A 17,222-nucleotide genomic window follows, 5' to 3' on the forward strand; every position below is an offset into this window, starting at 1 on the left:
CCATGCCCTGGCCACAGGCATGTTCCACCGGGCCAGCCAGAGCATTCCTCCTGGGAGAGCCTGTCCTTGACGGGCTATTTAAAGGCTCACTTGTGCCCTTTATCCCCTGTCGTGTTTAGGCTGGAAGAGCCCTGTACCCACCAGGGACTCCAAGAGGGCACTTCCAGACTCAGGGCAGCAGCAGTGCAATGAGTTTGGGTGAAATCATGAGAGAAGTGAGGGATGTTGGCATCTGTGTCCTGCAGTCAAGTACTAGGCCATGTCCTGAGGACATGGTGAAGGTCCCATGGCCATTGAGGCTGGCAGCAGGGCTGGTGGCAACTGCAGAGCCCAGCTCACCCCTTTGGATCCAAAGACCAGAGGAGCCACATGAGCTGATTCCCTCTTCCTAGCTGGGACCATCCGCCACCAGGATCTTGGGGTGGGCAGGACACCAGTCCCACTGCTGCTGGGCAGGGTGATAGTGCTGGCTGGCTCAGCACCTTACCAAGGACCCTCTTGGTGCTTGGGCTGCACCTCGCTTGGAGCACAACCGCCTTATCTGACAAGGGACAGAGGACAGGCAGCTGCTGCCTGACACAAGCAGCATGTCCCCAGTGTAGTGTCTCCTGCAGGGCACTGGAGGGTGGCTCCTGTACATCTGCTTGTGGGATGTGCAGGAACTGTTTCCACCTTGCCCTGCAAGCCTGTCAGCCTGGCGAGCGCTGGTAGATGGGCTTGGGTAGATGGATAGAGTGGGGACCCAGGAGAGGCAGCAGGGATCTGGGACACCTCCCTATGTCCTGCAGCCCCTGTGCTGGCTGCAGGCTGGGCAAAGAACTCCTCCTGACCCACACTGACACACAGGCAGCACCGGCAGTGGCTGGAGGGAGGAAAAGGAGAGCTGCTGTTTCAGAGCACGTGAAATCCAGAGTCCTGGTGAGAGACAGACAAAACTCAACTGGCTATCAAGTCCTGCCTGCCCCAGATCTCCTTCCAGAGGGCAGATCAGTGCCCAGGCAGCAGTCATCTCTCAGCGCTCCTTGTCCCACTGTCACCTTTAACCCTCCGAAGGGTCCTGGGAACTCCCAGGCTGTGGAACAGGACCTGCCCGAGCCACTGACTCCTGCTATTGCCTGTGCTGGTGCAGGGCTGATTGCAACTGCACCCCACTGAGCTGGCAGGAAGGTGACTGGGGAGGGAAATCCGATCTGATATGGTTTGATTAGGAACAGAAAAATCCAGAGGAGCCATCAGCAGCGAGCTGGAGGTGTGAGCTCTGTGGGCAGATAAGCCTCAGACACACAGCTCCTGCACAATGATCCTCATTCCCTCTGCCTGCCTGTTCTCCCATCCTGAGGAACTCATCAGCCTTTCCCCAGGCTGGGAGCATCCCCAGGCAACAACCCCTACTCCAGCACTGCTGTCCCCTTCGAGGTTTCATGTGGGTGCATTTGCTCAGGGCTTCCAATGGCAGCTGGGCAGAGGCAGCTGCCCCCAGCCTCCTCACAGATAACACCCCAGGACCCTGCAGCTATAACAGAGAGTGAACCCCACAGAGTTCTGCCTCAAACCAGGCACATGGATCCACATGTGGGGTGCACACAACAGTGTCTGGGGCCTGTCCTCACCTGCCTGGCACCCACCCCGTCCCTCCCCACATGGCACAAGGCTTGTGTGAGGACATGCCACCTCTGCCCCCCTGCAGTGCAGGAACCTGCACGCAGCCCCCACAACCCCCGGGGAGCCCGTGGGTGGCCGGGCGTGCTGCCTCCCCGCCGGGCAGGGCACGGGGCCCGGCGTGCTGGCGCTCGCCAGCCGAGACACCGCACCTTTTATGCGGATGCCCAGGGCAGCCGGGACGACGCCAGGCTGCCGAACCGGCGGGTGCCTGCACTGCCCACGGTGGGCGAGGGGTGGGCAGCGTGGTCCCGTGGTCTGAGCTCTCCCGCGGTGCCCTGGGGGCTCTGACACCATGGCAGTGCTGCCGTGGGCACGGCTGCCAACCTTCAGCCCCATCAGCATCTCCAAACAGTGCCAGCACAACGGCAGTGAAGCTGAGGCACGGAGCTGGGGCGCTTCAGGAGTGGTGGGAGGGGAAGGATCGAGCCTTAGGTCAGGGACCGACCGGCACTTACTGATTCTCCCAAAAACCTTTTCCACGGGACCTCCGACAACTGCCGGGTCGTAGGGGGATGGGGCGCTCAGGGAGCCTTGGGAGCCGGGATCTCCGTCCCATACCGGGCTGTGCTCCCGCACCCCAAGGCCCCCGCACCAGTGCTCCCAGTACGCGCCAAGCGGGCACTGGGCGCTAGTTCGGGGCTCCCTCTGGTGGCCGCTCCGCGCGGGGCCGCCGGCCCAGGCCAGCGCTGCCGCAGGCACTCAGGTGCCCAAGTGCCCCGGTGCCCAAGTGCCCGAGTGCCCCCGTGTCCAGTTGCCCAGGTGCCCAGTTGCCCAGGTTCCCAGCTGTGCAGATGCCCAGATGCCGAGGTGCTCAGTGCCCAGTGCCCAGGTGCCCCATGCCTGGCTTAGGGCCCCTCTGCAGCGCTGCACCTTTGCCACTCAGTCCTGATCTAACCAGGACAATGCTGCCTCATCATCCCCTGGGGCACATTTGTCACTGACAAAGAATTCAGCAAAACCCTGGATAGCTGCAGCCACCTGCCCTCACTCCCTCAGGGCTGCTTTGCGTTGTGCAAACACACACACACGGGACACGACGCCCTCACGCCTCCCACCACCACTCCTCCAGCGCCATCCTTGCGCCCCTGTCCCCCGGGCTGTATTCTGCCAGGTGCCTCCCACCACCTTCCCAGACCGGGGCTGCCTCCCTCCAGCATCTCCCGTGAGGAGTCCTCCGGTGCCAAGCCGACTGCTCCCATCCGATGAAGCCCGTGCCCTTGGGTGTGGGCTGGCCATGCTCACACGGGCAAGCTCCAGCCCATGGGCTCCTGCACGGGGACAGTCACCAGGTAGCTGGAGGGCACGTAACCCCTCTGGCCGTTCACCTCCACCAGGCTCCACTCCTTGCTCCCCTTCTTGTCGTGCGGCTCCAGCACCACCACGGGCTGCCCTGCCTGGAGATTCACCTCGTGTGGACTCCTGGCTGCAAAGGAGAAGCCGGCGACCACCTGCGAAAGGCAGGGAAGGAGGGAGGAAGCCCTTGCTGGACATGAGAGTCAAAGGGAGATGGACACACACGGCAGGGCAGGCCATTCTGAGAGGGCAGCGCCGCAATGACACGCATGGAGGGACACTGGGGACCCACCAAGCACAGTTGTCTTGCTCTGTCCACCCTGGTGCCAGCAAGGAGGACATCAGCCTCATGTGACACTCAGATGGGGGTGTGACACTCCCTGCTGGGCACGTGGCTGCACATATATGACCATGTGTGTGCTGGAAAAGCAGGTCCACCTTCCCATCCACACAAGAACTAGCACAGAGCTGGTGGTATTGCTAGGAATGGCCCTGGGAGTGTCCCCCGCTCTCACCTGGAATGTCGGGGTGAAGGTGGCCACCTGGGGCTTGGGAGCTTCAGGTAATGCATAGGAATGTCTCCTTCTCTCTGTGTCACTCTCTGGGGTTAGCAAATCCATCCCGCGCTGCTGGCTTTGTACCGGGGAATACGGCTGGAGTTTTGCAGCAGGCACAAACCCTCGGGGACCTGGAGGACATGGACACACACACGTCATGGGGCCCCACTACCTGACACATGTAGGACCAGTCAGAGGAGAGAGGAATGACACTTCGGCTGTTGCTTGGCTTGGCACAGCAGCCCTGCTCAAACTAGTCCATCACTAGGGGATATCCAGCAGACGTGTTCAAACTAGTCCATCACTAGGGGATATCCAGAAGAAACCCCCTCCCACAAAAGAAGAATTCCATGTGTTTCTGTGTGCATGGGTTCTCCTTTCTCAGCCACAACACTTCATGAGTATTCCCTCAGGGAATAAATCGGGAAGCCTGAACCTCACAGCTAATGGCAACGGGTGTAGCTGGCAAAGCTGAGGTGGGTTTGGGCTGAACAAAGCCTGGAAGGGAGGACCCAGGAGTCCATGGCCCGCTGTTTCATCCAGGATGAGGAAGTGGTGTGGGTTTGGTTCCTGACCCTGGTGCCAAGGCGGGGGGAAGCTGCCCGTCGTACTCACGGTACCTCCAGCATCCACCAGCCATCTGCTCGTGTTCCCCTTCGTGTCGGCACTTTGCAGCAGAGCGACAATCTGTCCCCTCAGCAAGGTCAGGTCCAAGTCTTTGCTGCCACTGATGTTGCTTGTCACTTGGTAAAGTTTGTCTGGGCCGTGCTTGCTTACAAGGGAAAGGACCTTCCGCTCCTCAGCAGGGTTCAGAGGCTGGCGGGGAGCAGGAGACATGGGAGCACTTGATGAAACACACAGGAGACTGAGGCCCTCTGTGTACACATTCCCTCCCTTCTGCAGGATCACATCCCAGTGAGAGGTTAGAGGACCCCTAACCTCCTTCATGCTATCTGCTCTACCCCATGGTTTGGAGATGAGTGTCCAGAACCAGAATTGCTGAGCTGCCTCATCCCTGGTTATTTCCAGCCAGCTGCTGTCAGAGGGAAATACTGTGGCCACGGCAACCCTCTGGGTCACTTTCTGAGCCAACCTCCCTGCTGAGGGGATGTCCTGCACTGGGGGGCCACAGTCCTATCTCTTTATCCAGCTGGCCTGAGACATCCGCTTCCCAACCCCTACCTGTGTCACAGGGCTCGGCGTGACAGTCTCAAAGGTCTGGCAGAAGGCCTGGAGCTGAGCACCTGACTGCTGCAAGGTGTCTTCCACCACCTTCCAGAAACTGGGCAGAGGCATGTGGCCGTGGGGCATCTGTGGAGACAAAATCTGAGATCAGAGAGGGCCCTGGGGAGAGGAAGAGCTGTGGGTAGGGTCAGAAGAGAAGGAGCAAGAAGAAAAGGGTTGAGAAAGCAAGAGAACAGACCTGGCCAATAAAGATGCACCTCTCTGACTGTGAGCCACTTTCTCTGGGCAGGACCATCACAGGTGGGGCTCTTGGGCTGTATCCAGCCAACCAGAGCAGTCCCTCACTCCTGCTGTCCAGCCCTGAGCTCACAGCCTGTCCCAAATGACTATAAAGGGAGACAGGTAGGTGTAGCTCCAGGGTAGATGTGTGCAGCATAAGCAGCCCAGACTGAGCAAGGGTAACCCACCCTCCTGACTAGGTATGAGCAGTGCCAGAGAGGACACCTGCACCTGGCTGCACCTTGTTCTCATCCTGATCATGGATCAGCCCAGAGCCATGCTCTGCCCCAGGGCTTTCAACTGCCCTGACCCTCCACGTTTGCATCAGGCTCAAGAGTACGACAGGAAGGAGTTCTGGGAGACATCTCCTAGGTGATGGGTGTTGAGGGATGCTTGTTCCTCAGGCCAGGAGCTGCCTTTCTCCTCCTTGCCTTCCTGGCACAGAGCTCTCAGGAGCTCAGAGTTAACACTGATCTCTCAGGCAGCAGCACACCAATAAATTACCAGTCGTGTCCGCAAAGAGAAAGCAGGACAGTGTCTGGCAGTGCAGAGGAAAAAATTTGGCTTTCCCCAGGCAGGGAGGAGGAGAGATTGCTTACAAATCCTAGACAGGGAGTTGTGTGTCTGCAAGGGTGGGCTTGGGCCACAGCAAACCTCCAGAGCCTGGATGTCTGAGATGTCCCAAGCCTACAGAAGGTCTGGCTCAGCTCATGTGCCTGTTTGGGCACACACGCCGACGGGTCACGCTCACCTGCTGCAGCTCCTTTTCTGCCTGTTGCAGGACCTGGGCAGCCAAGTCCCGCTGCAGGGTGCTGAAGGAGCACAGGATCTGCCTCAGGAGCTGCACAGCCACCTGGTTGAACTGCGGGAGCTCCGCCACGAGCAGGTCATTGATGGCGAGGAAGGTGTTCATGGCTGCCTCCTCGTCATACGTCACGCTGCCCATCTCGCTCTTCCGCTCCTGGATCTCCTCGTAGTCCAGCAGCTTGTCCAGGCGCTTCTTGACCAGCTGCTGTGGCCCCACCAGCATGTCTGAGAGGCTGTTGAGGGGCTGGCAGACCAGCCTGTCCAGCCGTCGCTTCTGTGAGGTGAGAGAACCCAAACCCCCATGTGAGCTCCCCAAACGGGACCAGCTGCCTGCATGGGGCACTGTCTTATGGGGCATAAAAGGCTTGGGGACCTGTTGAGGGGCTTTGTGTGGAGTGGGAAGCATCTGAGGCATCTTTTCCTGAAGGCACATAGGATGCCAAGCAAAGCAAACCTTTGGTAGAGAGCAGTCATGCCTGCCACAATTCCAAACTTGTGCTCCATGCAAATGACCAGGTAGGAGCCCTTAATGGCCCAGACCGGTTTCACCTGGGCCTCCCTCCACATTCCTGCCCACAGCCCATTTAAGGGCCCTCTGCCCCTGCCTGAGTGTTACTGTGGGTGTGCTGGTTTCTGTGTCCTTGGATCTCTGCTATAGGTAGCCCAGCTCCTGGATGCACCCATCAGACAGACAGTGCAGCTTGTCTCCAGTCCTGGATGGGCTCTGGAGCTGTGACTCTGCCCAGGCCCTCCCTTCTCTCCTGGATGGACCCTGAAGCTGGTTCCTCACTTCGTGTGTCTGGGACTGCTGATGGATCCTGTTACTTGCTCCTGGCTCTGCTGCAAATTTGAGGCCTCAGGGGACTGTGAGGACACTGCTCTGGGGTCCCCCTCAGCTCCTGGCTGCCCTGCGGGAGCAGCCAGCCCCCCACTGTGCCCTGGCAGAGGGTGGGGAGAACAATGCTTGGCTGAAGGAGATGTGCAGGGAAGGAGCACTCACAAACTCTGGGAAAACAGTGTACTGGAGGCATTCTGCGAAGTGCCGATACTGCTGGGCAGGTCCTTCATCCATCTGCAGGTCACGCTGGTGTGGGGCGGGCAATAGGAATGCCTGAAAGGGAGAAAGCATCAGACTCCCTTACCTCCTGCCCAATCCTATATGGGGAGCCCTTCTCAATATTTTTATGACAAGGTCTTTCCAGCCCATGAACTGCTGCTTTCTGAACCCTCTGCCATTTCCTGAGGCTTTCCTGATAATGCTGTCTGGGGATTGCATGTTTTGCCATCGCTCATACTTTCATTTCCCGCAGATGCCCCAAGGAATTTCTATGAGAAAATCACAGTAGCTGCTGACCCAGGTGATTTCAGAAGGGAAATTTGTTGTCAGGACTGATATGGGGACATTTCTGCCTTACATCCGTTATTAAAGCAAGAATCCCCAGGCTGAACAACACTTGGCCTTTTCAGTCATTTAAGACCTTGAAATAATGATAAGTTTAAGGACAGATTATTCTCAAATGACACCAGCTCAGATTGTGTTGTCAAAGCCTCAGCTTTGGTTTAAGCTCCCCTGGACCTGAGCAATCCTTGGATGTTGTGCAACTCCCTGACACAACAGGACACTTTAGCTGAGCTGCAAATCCCTGAACATCCCCAGCAGCTATTGCTTTCCTAAGTGTTCTACAATCCCAACAAACAGGTCCTGAAGCCTGAATAGGTCCAACCCCTTGCCAGTGGTCAAGGTTTTACCTCTAAATGGCCCAGGTAGGATGCTACGTTCTCCTTCAGGGTGGCCACACTGGACACCACACACTGGAATTTCTCTTCCAGGTCATCGTACTCCTTATCCTCTGTCTGCAAGGCAAGAGGCAGCTCATCACCAGCCAGGTCCCCATTGCTGGGGGCTAACATAGCAGCCAGGCACTTGCCTGAAGCTACAGGGCTGGGGACAGGCAGGGGAGACTCTGAGGGGCTCCAGGAATCTGGAGAGGGGCCAAGACATGGGTTGCTTGGGGTGCAGGCAGCAAGAAGGCTTTTGGTGTGATCATGGTGCTGTGGAACACTAGGGTGTCTTTGCTTTTGTTGGGATGCTCAAGGATCCTGTAGGTCCTTTGGGGGCCAAAGTTCTGCCCTGCAATGCTCCGAGGAAGGGAGCGAGGTGTGTCCCTGCATCCCTCCTGCCCTGCTGGTCCTTGGGATGGAGGACCAGGAGGCATCCTTAGGCTGCCCCAACATGGGACTGTGGCTCCTGTGTCAGCATCAGCCACTCTACCCTGGCCCCACGCTCCCCATTCCTTGGGGGAGGCACCTCGGGAGCAGCAGAAAGCCCCAGAATTGACCTGAGGAGAGGCAGCAGGTCCCTGGGCGCAGGCAGAGGGGTGTGGGCTGCCCACCTTGGCCACGATGCCGGCCTCGTGCATGAGGAGCCGGCTCAGCCGCGTGGTTTTCTTGGCGATGGAGTGGGTGTTGAGGCGCGCCAGGCGATCCCGCAGCGTCAGGTGCTCGGCCTTGTTGTATTTGGTTGCTGCCTCGGGTGGGGGCGACACAAGGTGAGGGGGGGAAAAGATCAGAAGAGGAGACTTCATGGCAACATCCTCAGCAGCCTGAGCAGGCAACAAGGGTGAACAGCACAGGGGCTGGGGCTGATCAACAGGATAAGCACAACCCACATCAAAGAACGAAAGTACTAGGAAAACCAAAAAGAAGCCAAGCTCCCATCTGTGGGGAGCCTGATTTCTCCTGTCCCAAGGGCAGGAGTGTTCTTTTCAGTTCCCCAGACCCAGGAATGCAGACAGACTGGTTTTATCCTCAGCCCCCCTGCCCATGCCACTCTGCTCCTGCAGCCTTCAGGTCTTGCCCAGAGTGGCATTTACAGGACCAGAGCAGTTCCAGGAGCTGCCTGCACAGAGTGTGTGGCTCCACCAGGCAGGATGGGTGGAGAGCAGGAGAGCTTTGAACTGATTTAAGTGGGAATTAACACAACACCAAGGGGAGACAACTGGGGTTGGGCTGGGGGTTCCCAGGGGCTGTGCCCCCTGCCTGCACCGAGCCCCCCAACCACTCACCTACTTCCCTGCGCCGTTTGTACTCGTTGATGTTGGCGTTGACCTGGGCCATGGCACGAGCAGCTGCCTGCAGGGCTGAGTGGGCACTGGAACTGGCCGGGGTGTTCTTCAGGATGTTCTCCAGCAGCAGTGGGTACTTGGTGACTCTCTGCACCGGCATCACCAGGAAGAAGCTGAGGTCTGATGCGCCTGTGTGAGGCCTGATGGAGAGGGGAATTGCTCAAGGTTGGTGTGGAGAGCTGCCTTCCTGCCCTGCTGCTCCTGCCAGCTTCTCTGTGAGTGTTTTGGGGAGACAGCAGCTCAAAAGTCATGGGAGATTTCTGGCTGTGAACCCTTGCTTCCTTCCAGCTGCGGGGCCACTGCTGTCCCCGCCAGCCCCGAGGGCAGTGCCAGCCCCACGTGGGCACGCTGCCTCCCTGAACAGTGCTGTGCTTGTCTAGCTATGAGACACGGGATCTGTGCTCACTCTGTGGGCAACAGGGAGGGAGAGGGTGAGCAAAGTGCAGGCAAGACTCCCCTTTGACCCAAAGGCAAGACATATCTCATTCAGGAATCACATCACCCATGATTTAAGCAGCAAATCCCAGGAGCTCCTCCACTGCCACTCCTGCATGTCCTGGCTCTAACAGTGTTTGTGACCCACCTGATAGTTCAGGATGGGTTTGGAAGGTCCTCCAGGGGCAGCCTGTCTCTCTGGTCAAGCTGGGGAACATGTGCCCTTCATGGGGCACAGTGGGGGAGGCAGCAGCTGCCCATGACACCCATCCTTTATTTTGGGGTCCACCATAAAAAATCACCAACTGTAGTGGCCCTTTGGCAAGTGGCCCCAAGGATCCAGGACAGGCTGCCAGGGATTACACCAGGAAATGCCACAAAGGTAGTGGCCATGATATTACACCCAGGCTGGGGACACATATCCATACAGGTAGCTTGTCCAGAGAGGTGAAGGGCAAAGCCAGTAGGTAAAACAGGCAGAGGAAGGTGGTGGCCTCAGCAGCAGGTACCTACACTGTTGCATTCAGAGTCTCCAAGATCTCCTCCTGCAGCCTGGGGTCCTTGCGGTAGCTCTCCACCAGCTGGAGGGCATGGTCGTAGCTGGCACAGTAGATCTTGTAGACAGTCTCCATCTCTTCCTTGAACTCATGGAACAGGGTGCCTGGGGAAGGAGAGTGAGGCTGGAAAGTTTGGTCCTTTCCTATGGCCTCAGAGAAAACCCCTCCGAGAGTGGGGGTTTTTTCCCAGCCTGCTGGAAGGGTGAAGCCAGCAAAGCAGTGCCAGCCAAGGGTGACAGGGCAGTGCTCTGCACCCAGGCACCTCTGCCTAGCTGGGCCTGATGCTTTTCCCCCTCCACTGTCTGCAGGCTGGGCAGGTCTGCCATGCCCCTGTGGGGCGGGCTCCCTGCGGACACCAATGTGCTGACAGCAGCACTTCCCAGAGCCAGGGGAGGTGCAGGAGGTGTCAGGGCAGGTGGGATAGGGATGGAATCTACACATGCCCAGCACTGGGCAGTGGCACTGCCAGCACCAGCAAAGGCATGGGTGGGCACAGGTCAGCTATTGGCAGTGCACCACTTACTGATGCAGAGCAGCTGCTCCTGCTCCTGCCCCTGGGTGGCCGTGGCCTCAAGACCCTTCAGAAACCGTCTGGAGACATGGAGGATGTCATCGGTGTTAGAGAAGAGCCCTTCCAGGTCCAGATCAGGCAGCTGAAGGGAACAAAGATGCCCCAGGCTAAGCCAAATACGTCAGAGATGAGCTGTGTGTTCCAGAGGCACTCACGCCCCCCGAGCACTCATCTGCCCCATGTGACACCCCAGGACCTGGAGCAATGCTCTGTTTCAGGAGGTTTTGGGAATGTTGAGACCTGTCTGTGCTCCAAAGTGGGGCAGTGAGGTCTTTTCACATTACAGACACAGGGTTACAGTTGTAGGATAGCTGTACTTGGTCAGACCCAATGCCCATCCAACCCTAGACCTTGGCTGGTCAGGGGGAGCCCAGGCAGGAAGGTGGAAGGTGAGCACATGGTAACCTCCCTGCAGGAGTTTGGGCATCTTGCAGCTCTCAACAGATTCACCCTACAGTGCCCAGCCCATGGGCAGGGGGATGTACCCCACCTCACCTGCTTCTTCTGGAGGTGTGCCCGGATGTCCGACACACAGAGCTGGATGTTGTGGACGTAGCTGGCCTCAGTAGTGATGAGCTCCTCCACGGCCAGCCGTTGGCTCAGCTCCATCCTGTCACAGGGCAGCACCTCCTCGTAGATGGCCTCTTCAGCCTCCTCTGCATTCTCAGCATCAGGCTCCGCCCCACTGGCACTCGCCATCTCGGCAGGGCACTCTGCAGGGGTGGCAGGGGGTAGGGACAGGCTGTGGCAAGGGCAGGCTGGTGCTCTGGTGCCCAACCCAGAGCAGTGGCCGCGCTCCCTCTCCTGTACCAGGGGCACCATACAGCACACCCCCAGGGACACTCAATCCATCTGCATTTACAAGCAAGACATGGATGACACTCCAAAACCGTAAAACAGTGAAGTGCTGCAAGGCAGGAACAGTCTGGCTGCCGTGGGCAGACACCCACGTGTGGCAGGCAGAGACTTGCCACACACACACACGCATGTGCCCAAACTCCAGGGACCACGTGCGGGGCCAGGGTACGGGCAAGAGGGGCCCCCAGGTGCAGGCAGGGGCCTGGCAGCTCCCACCCAGCTCTGGGACTGTGCTGGGGCTGTCCTCGAGGGCAGAGTGGGGTTTGCCACCTCTGCTCCAGCTCCTTGCTGCCAGGGCCAGTTGTTTCCTCCCTACCCCGGCTGTTGGCGCCTGGCACCTTGCCTTGTCTGTAAGGGCCCTGTTCAAAGTACAAAGAGTGTTTCTGCAGTGCTTGAACAAGAGATGTTTCTGTGACAGCGAGAGCTGGTTTAAAAGTCACTGGGACGGGGGGAGAGGTGGGCAAAGCTGCTGACGCCTCTGCCAGATGCACTGGCAGCCCCTGGTATGCAATGCCTGTGCCCTGCCTGGCACAGGGCACTGCCTTGTGTCTGCCTGCAGAGAGTGTGGAAAATCAGAGCTGATTCATGACTGTTTTCTTCTCAGGAAACATGCTCTGCTCTAACTGATACCGAGCAGGATGGAGCAGCTCCCAAAGCATCACAGATAGTGCTTGATTCCTGGCAGGAGGCCTTGAGAGAGAAAGATGTGGCACGGCCCACACCAGCATAGTGCACAGCTTGGCTGGATCCAGACCCCAGCCAGGGGGAGGAATTCTGCCAGGCTTTCCACCTGCCTGTGGAGGAGGTGAAGAGCAAAGGCAAAGCAGAGGTGGCTTGGCAGGGTAAAAGCAAGATGGCACAAGTAGCAGCACACGAAGGGCGGCTCTGTCCCTGCTCTCCACTGCCTACCCAGCCAGTGCCAACCTCCACAGCCACACTGCAACAAGCCAGGTGCCCACTTTGGAAGGTGCAGCCCCAGGCCCCTGCAGTGGGAGCAGGGAGAGGGGCTGGTAGGACAACCTAAGCCTCTGCTGGGGAGGGTCTAGCTAATAAGCAGGGAGAATGTTCCCTTCTGGCATTCGCCCACTGCTGTGCCGGAGGAGAGCTGGGTTTGGCACAGCAAGCAAACACAAGTGAGAGGGCATTGGACCTCCACCTGCCTGACAGGGGTACGTCACCCTGCCAGCTGTCATCCCTGCCCTCTGCAATTTGGCTGCCTCCCCTGCCTGTGGCATGGCACTGGCTGCTACAGGACATGGGAAGTAGGAGACACTTTTCTGCACCCCTCTGGATGCTTCCAAGGTGTCCAGGCAGAAGGACTTCCATCAAGGACTGTTGGACAAGCTCAGTGTCCTCTGCCTAGGCAAAACCCTTGCTCAGAGGAAGGGCTGTGGTGGAGGCAGGTGGAAAGACCTGACCTGAAACACCCCCTGAGCCCTGGAGAGATGTCCTGCAGCTCAGAGCATGCCAGCATTGATCCCTGCAGCAGCATCCCCAGAGCACGCAGCTGCTTTGGGGGGTTTTCCCCAGGCTGCAGAAACCTCTTTCCCTCTGCTCATCCCCCTGGCCTGAGGCATCGGAGGGGTAAGGGAACTGTGCAAAATTAAAACGCAGCATTTCTGGGCAGCGTTGGAGCAGCTGGAGAGCGAAGGAGCAGCTTTCGTTTCCCCAGCCCTTCCTCCCAGGCAGCTGCCCGCGTTCGAGCTGTCACTGCCGCCTCGGCGGGTCCCAGCATCCCTGTCTGTAACGAAAGGGCTCTGAGCATCCCTGTTTGTAACCAGGGGGCTCTGAGCACGCCTGTCTGTAACGAGGAGGCTCCCAGCATCCCTGTCTGTAACCAGAGGGCTTCCAGCATCCCTGTCTGTAACGAAGGAGCTCCCAGCATCCCAGTCTGTAACCAGGGGGCTCCGGGCATCCCAGTCCGTAACGCGGACACGGCCGCCCCCCGGCCCTCCCCAAGACCCGCGCGCAGGGATCCCCAGCTCCGGGCCCACAGGTCCCATCCCTTCGCTCCCCGCTCAGCCCCGGTCTCCCCTCCGCGCCCCGAAACCCCAGGCCCCGGCTCTCACCTGCGGCGCAGGTCGCCGTGCCCGGCCGCGGCCGCTGTCGCGCTGCTGCGGGCGGTGACACCGCAGCCGCAGCCGGGCTGGCACCGGGCGGAGTCCGCGGTACGGGGCGATCCCGAGCAGGGGCTGATCCCGAGCAGAGGCTGATCCCGGGCAGGGGGTGATCGCGCCCGGGGGGTGCCGGCCCCGCCGGTCCCGGCCCCCGGCAGCCGCAGCCGGTCGGACGGAGGCTCGGCGGGGCGGTCCCTGCGCACGCCCGGCGGGGCGGGGGGGTTGGCGGCCGGCCCGGGTGGCAGCGGCTGCCCCGGAGCGCCACCGCCCCCGCCGGCACCGGACCGCGGCACAGCGGCGGGGGGGCTCCGCTCTGCGATAGCAGCCGAAACCCCGGCGCCGGGCCCGGCTCTGTATTGGACCCCCTGCCCCAGGCCCCCCTGCCCCCTGGTCCATCCTCGAACCGCGATGCCTTGGCAGCAGCTGCGGCTGGAGAGCAGGGGGCACACCGCCTCGCCCCTGCCATAAATAACAGGGACAGGTCCCCCGTGTCTCCATGGCCTTGCTGCAGCTCCGGTGTGCAGCCCCGTGGTGCCCCCCGGCCACTGCCCCTCGGCTCTGCCATTGCTCAGCAGCTGCTCAGCCACGGAAAAGGGGGCAGAGAAAACAGAAATGAAAATATAACTGAGGAAGTGGCTGCCAGGATTAGGGCACTGGGAAACGGTGGCTACTTGGCATGAAGTTGTTTTTATGCTGGTGAGGTGTTTGCATCCTCATAAACAAGCTATTGAGAAGTGAGGCTGTTCCTTAGCCAACTCCCGTAGCTGGGAGCTCAAAGTCATCCCAACCACAGGGAGGGGACAACAGCACCTGGGTTTTTCCAGGCTGACCCACAGTGTGCAAAAAGCATCGTGTTAAAAAGGACTCCGAGTCCTTCAGTGACTCACACAGGTTACAGGCAGCATCTGTGTCTAGATCCAAAACTCCCCATGGGCCAGGACAAGCTCTTTGGCACCTCCAGCCCTTCCCTCTGGGTCCCTTTCTGGGACTATTTTTGATATGGGCTGGGCAGGGCAGCATGGGGACCCACATGCACCTGCTCCGCTGGCTCCCACCCAGTGCTGGTGCCAGGAAGGCCATCCTGCCCCCCTGCCTGCCCTGCCTGCATCCCATCCTGCCCATGGAGAGGCTGGGTGCAGCTCATGGGGCCCCAAGCAATGACTGTGAACCTGCTCTCCTTCATCCCTGCACTGAAGGGGTGCTGGAGCACACAGGAGCAGCTGTGGGTGGATAAGCTGGGCAGCCAAGAGACAGAAGAAGCCAAGGATGGGAAGAAGCCCAAGCTGGTCTTTGGGGGAGAGGCCAATGAACACACAGTGATGTCCCCTGGCTGAGTGGGTGGCCAGGGTAAAGCCACCCCAGGAGAATTGTTCCCAGGCTGATCCATGCTGTATGGGCTTAGGGAAAGACATGTGGCCACGGGAGAGACCCACATGTGGCTGGGCAGTGAGGGCATTACCTGGCTGTGGCCTTGGGAACACAGATGTCCTTCCTCCCTTACAGGTGGCAGCAGGGATTCAGTCCATGACCAGGTGCTTTCTGAAGCAGCGAAAGGCCTGGCCAGGCAGGCTTTGGGCTGTCATCACACCGACATCAGGAGTTCTCCAGCTCTGTCCTTGGGCTGGTGCTCTTACTGCCATGTCCAATGAAGCCATCAGCCCTCAAGACACATCACCGCTGCTTTGCTCCCATCGGCATATTGTGGATGATCACGGCAGGGCAGGAACCACGCTCTGTCGGCTGCCGAGGGAGTCCCAGCAGGGCAGTGCTCCCTCCTTGGTCAGCACCCTGACCCTGCCAGCCCCAGCTCCGCCCCGACAGCTCACACCGTGGGTGTTGCCTCAGGCATATTTCCCATTCCAGTCTAGTTTTTCAGAGGCTGTGTAACCTGGCTCCAGCAAGATCCCTGCAGGGTGGCCTCGCTGTCCTCCTTCCTGACACCTCCTTCCTCCAGCGCAAGTTTCCTTCCTGCTGTGCCGCTGGCCCCACACACCTCTCATCCAGCCCTGGACTGGGGCTGTGGCTGTGCTCACCTCACCTCGGTGGCTCAGGGACCAGGAGCAGTGTGACAGTGCTGTCACCACTCCAGGGCTCCCCAGGCAGGTGTGGAAGCAGGCTGGCTGCCCTGGCCTGGCCCTCCTTACTCAAGGAAAGCAAATAGGCACTGGCTGGTCGAACACAAGTGTTTGTGTCCCAGTGTGAGGTGTTGTGCTCAGGTGAAGCCAGGCTAAAGTGTTCCAGCAGGGTGGGCTGTCCCCTGGCAGCCTTGGCGTCAGCTCCCTTGTGGGTGTGCCCCCAGTCTGACAGCATGAAACCTGGCAAGCAACGTCAGGGCCGTGTGTGGGATCACGCGTGGGACTGCACAGCCACTGAGGGAGGCAGGACTGGCTTCACCTGCAACAGAGCCAGCTTTGTGCAACCTCATTGCAAAAGTGTTTTCACAGGATGCTTCTCACAGAGCAGGGGTGAGCCACCTCCACAGCACTGCCCGGCCCTCCTCATACCCACTGCCACAGCAGGAGTGCTCTGCCAGCCCTTTTCTGGCAGTATTTAAGAAAAAAATCAACCCCATGTGGCTGCTGGGACTAGATCCCCCATGACACTCCTTGTGTGATTGACCACAGGCTCAGTCCAGAGGCCGGAGAAGCACCTGACCATTCTGGGCTCCAGCTCAAAATAGTCATCATGGTGAAAGCCTCAGGAAGAGAGAGGCAGATGGGAGGCAGGAACTTGTGGCTGCCCAGCAACCATCCAGGCAGAAGGCACCAGGAGGTGCCTAGGAGGTGGTTATTGTCCCCCGTATCTCACCCTGAGCTTCTGCTGGCTCCAGGAAAGCCTTTTGCTGTTGGCAGGGACTTTCCCTGCTACTCCAAACATTAACGTGCAGGCTGTTGGAATGAAAGCTAAAGCCATCAGGGGGCTCTGTGGGAATGCACCAGACAAGCTTTGAGTTAGACAGGGCTTGCTCAGAAAACAAGCACGGCCTCCAGCCATGCAAAGCACGACAGTTCAGGCTCTGCCGAATAACAACAGCAGGCGGGGTTCCTCTCCCAGCAGCAGGTTTGCACAGGAAAGTTACATTTCCTCTATTTAATCTTTTCCATTATTACTGTTCTTTGGATTTCTTTCCCGTCTTGAAAGGGTTGGGTGACCACACGCCGCTATTGGCCATTCATCGTGGAAATGAAAACAGAGGGAAAAAAAACAGGAGCTCAAGAATGTGCTCACAGGTGCATCCTAATCACAAAACTTCCTCCCACACTGCCAGGCTCGGAAGTGGACTTTGCCTGCAACCTCAGTGTTTGTGTGTGCTGTGCAAGGCAGGGCAATTTGAGCTGCGGGAAAGGAGGAAAGAACCTGTGAAATGAAAGGTCTTCATTCTGCTGAGCTTGCTATCAGCATGAGCAACTCCAGAAAAACCACATAGATGTCATTCCTTTCTCTTCCTTCTTCCCTTCCCATTTAACGTGCTTAAGTCACCCGTAGGAGGGAAGGAGGGCTGTGCATCCCTTCTCAGGATAATCCCATCCATGTACTTGGCCACGGCTGTGTCCAGAGAGGGCTCCCAGGCAGGTAGAAATGGTGTCAGCCACATGCCTGCACCACAAGGCAGAGCACAGGCTAAAAATAAACAGATAGGATTTGATCCGAGTAGAATAAATTAAGAGTCAGTTCTTTATTTCCAAGAGGGTTATTTATGGGCCCTGTGCAGACCTCCTTCATGGAGGAGGCTTCAGCCACTCTTGGCCTCTCTGAGGCCATAGCAGCCCAAGTCT

General features: G+C 58.7%; 1 protein-coding gene across 2 annotated transcripts; it reads right to left on the reverse strand.

Annotated features, from left to right (window-relative positions):
- Nucleotides 1-2,087: 2,087 nt before the first annotated feature.
- ARHGEF37 (Rho guanine nucleotide exchange factor 37) lies at nt 2,088-13,608 on the reverse strand. 2 transcript variants are annotated; one of them, XM_027682734.1, is made up of 13 exons: nt 13,399-13,608; nt 10,967-11,184; nt 10,424-10,553; nt 9,857-10,004; nt 8,849-9,048; nt 8,177-8,307; nt 7,533-7,637; nt 6,784-6,894; nt 5,728-6,057; nt 4,695-4,823; nt 4,133-4,328; nt 3,471-3,643; nt 2,088-3,110 (listed from the first exon to the last, which is right to left on the reverse strand). In XM_027682734.1, the coding sequence occupies exons 2-13, from the start codon at nt 11,168-11,170 to the stop codon at nt 2,901-2,903; spliced, it is 2,067 nt and encodes a 688-aa protein (XP_027538535.1). In that variant the 5' UTR covers nt 11,171-11,184; nt 13,399-13,608; the 3' UTR covers nt 2,088-2,900. The 2 variants fall into 2 exon arrangements, with proteins under 2 accessions (XP_027538535.1, XP_027538536.1); XM_027682735.1 differs by lacking the exons at nt 10,424-10,553; nt 13,399-13,608 and having other exon boundaries at nt 10,967-11,080.
- Between the last annotated feature and the right edge of the window lie 3,614 nt (nt 13,609-17,222).

The sequence above is a fragment of the Neopelma chrysocephalum genome, unplaced genomic scaffold, assembly GCF_003984885.1.
Source record: "Neopelma chrysocephalum unplaced genomic scaffold, ASM398488v2 Primary Assembly neopelma1_63, whole genome shotgun sequence".
Classification (NCBI taxonomy): Eukaryota; Metazoa; Chordata; class Aves; order Passeriformes; family Pipridae; genus Neopelma; species Neopelma chrysocephalum.

Bases quoted from the DNA above. Each gene is read 5' to 3' on its own strand.
- ARHGEF37 (XM_027682734.1), bottom strand. From the start codon at position 11,170: ATGGCGAGTGCCAGTGGGGCGGAGCCTGATGCTGAGAATGCAGAGGAG. The intron at 8,308-8,848 runs GTGAGTGGTTGG...CACCCGAGGCAG, and splicing joins CAAACGGCGCAGGGAAGTAG to CAACCAAATACAACAAGGCC. The intron at 6,895-7,532 runs GTAAAACCTTGA...TCTCCCTTTCAG, and splicing joins CCTACCTGGGCCATTTAGAG to GCATTCCTATTGCCCGCCCC.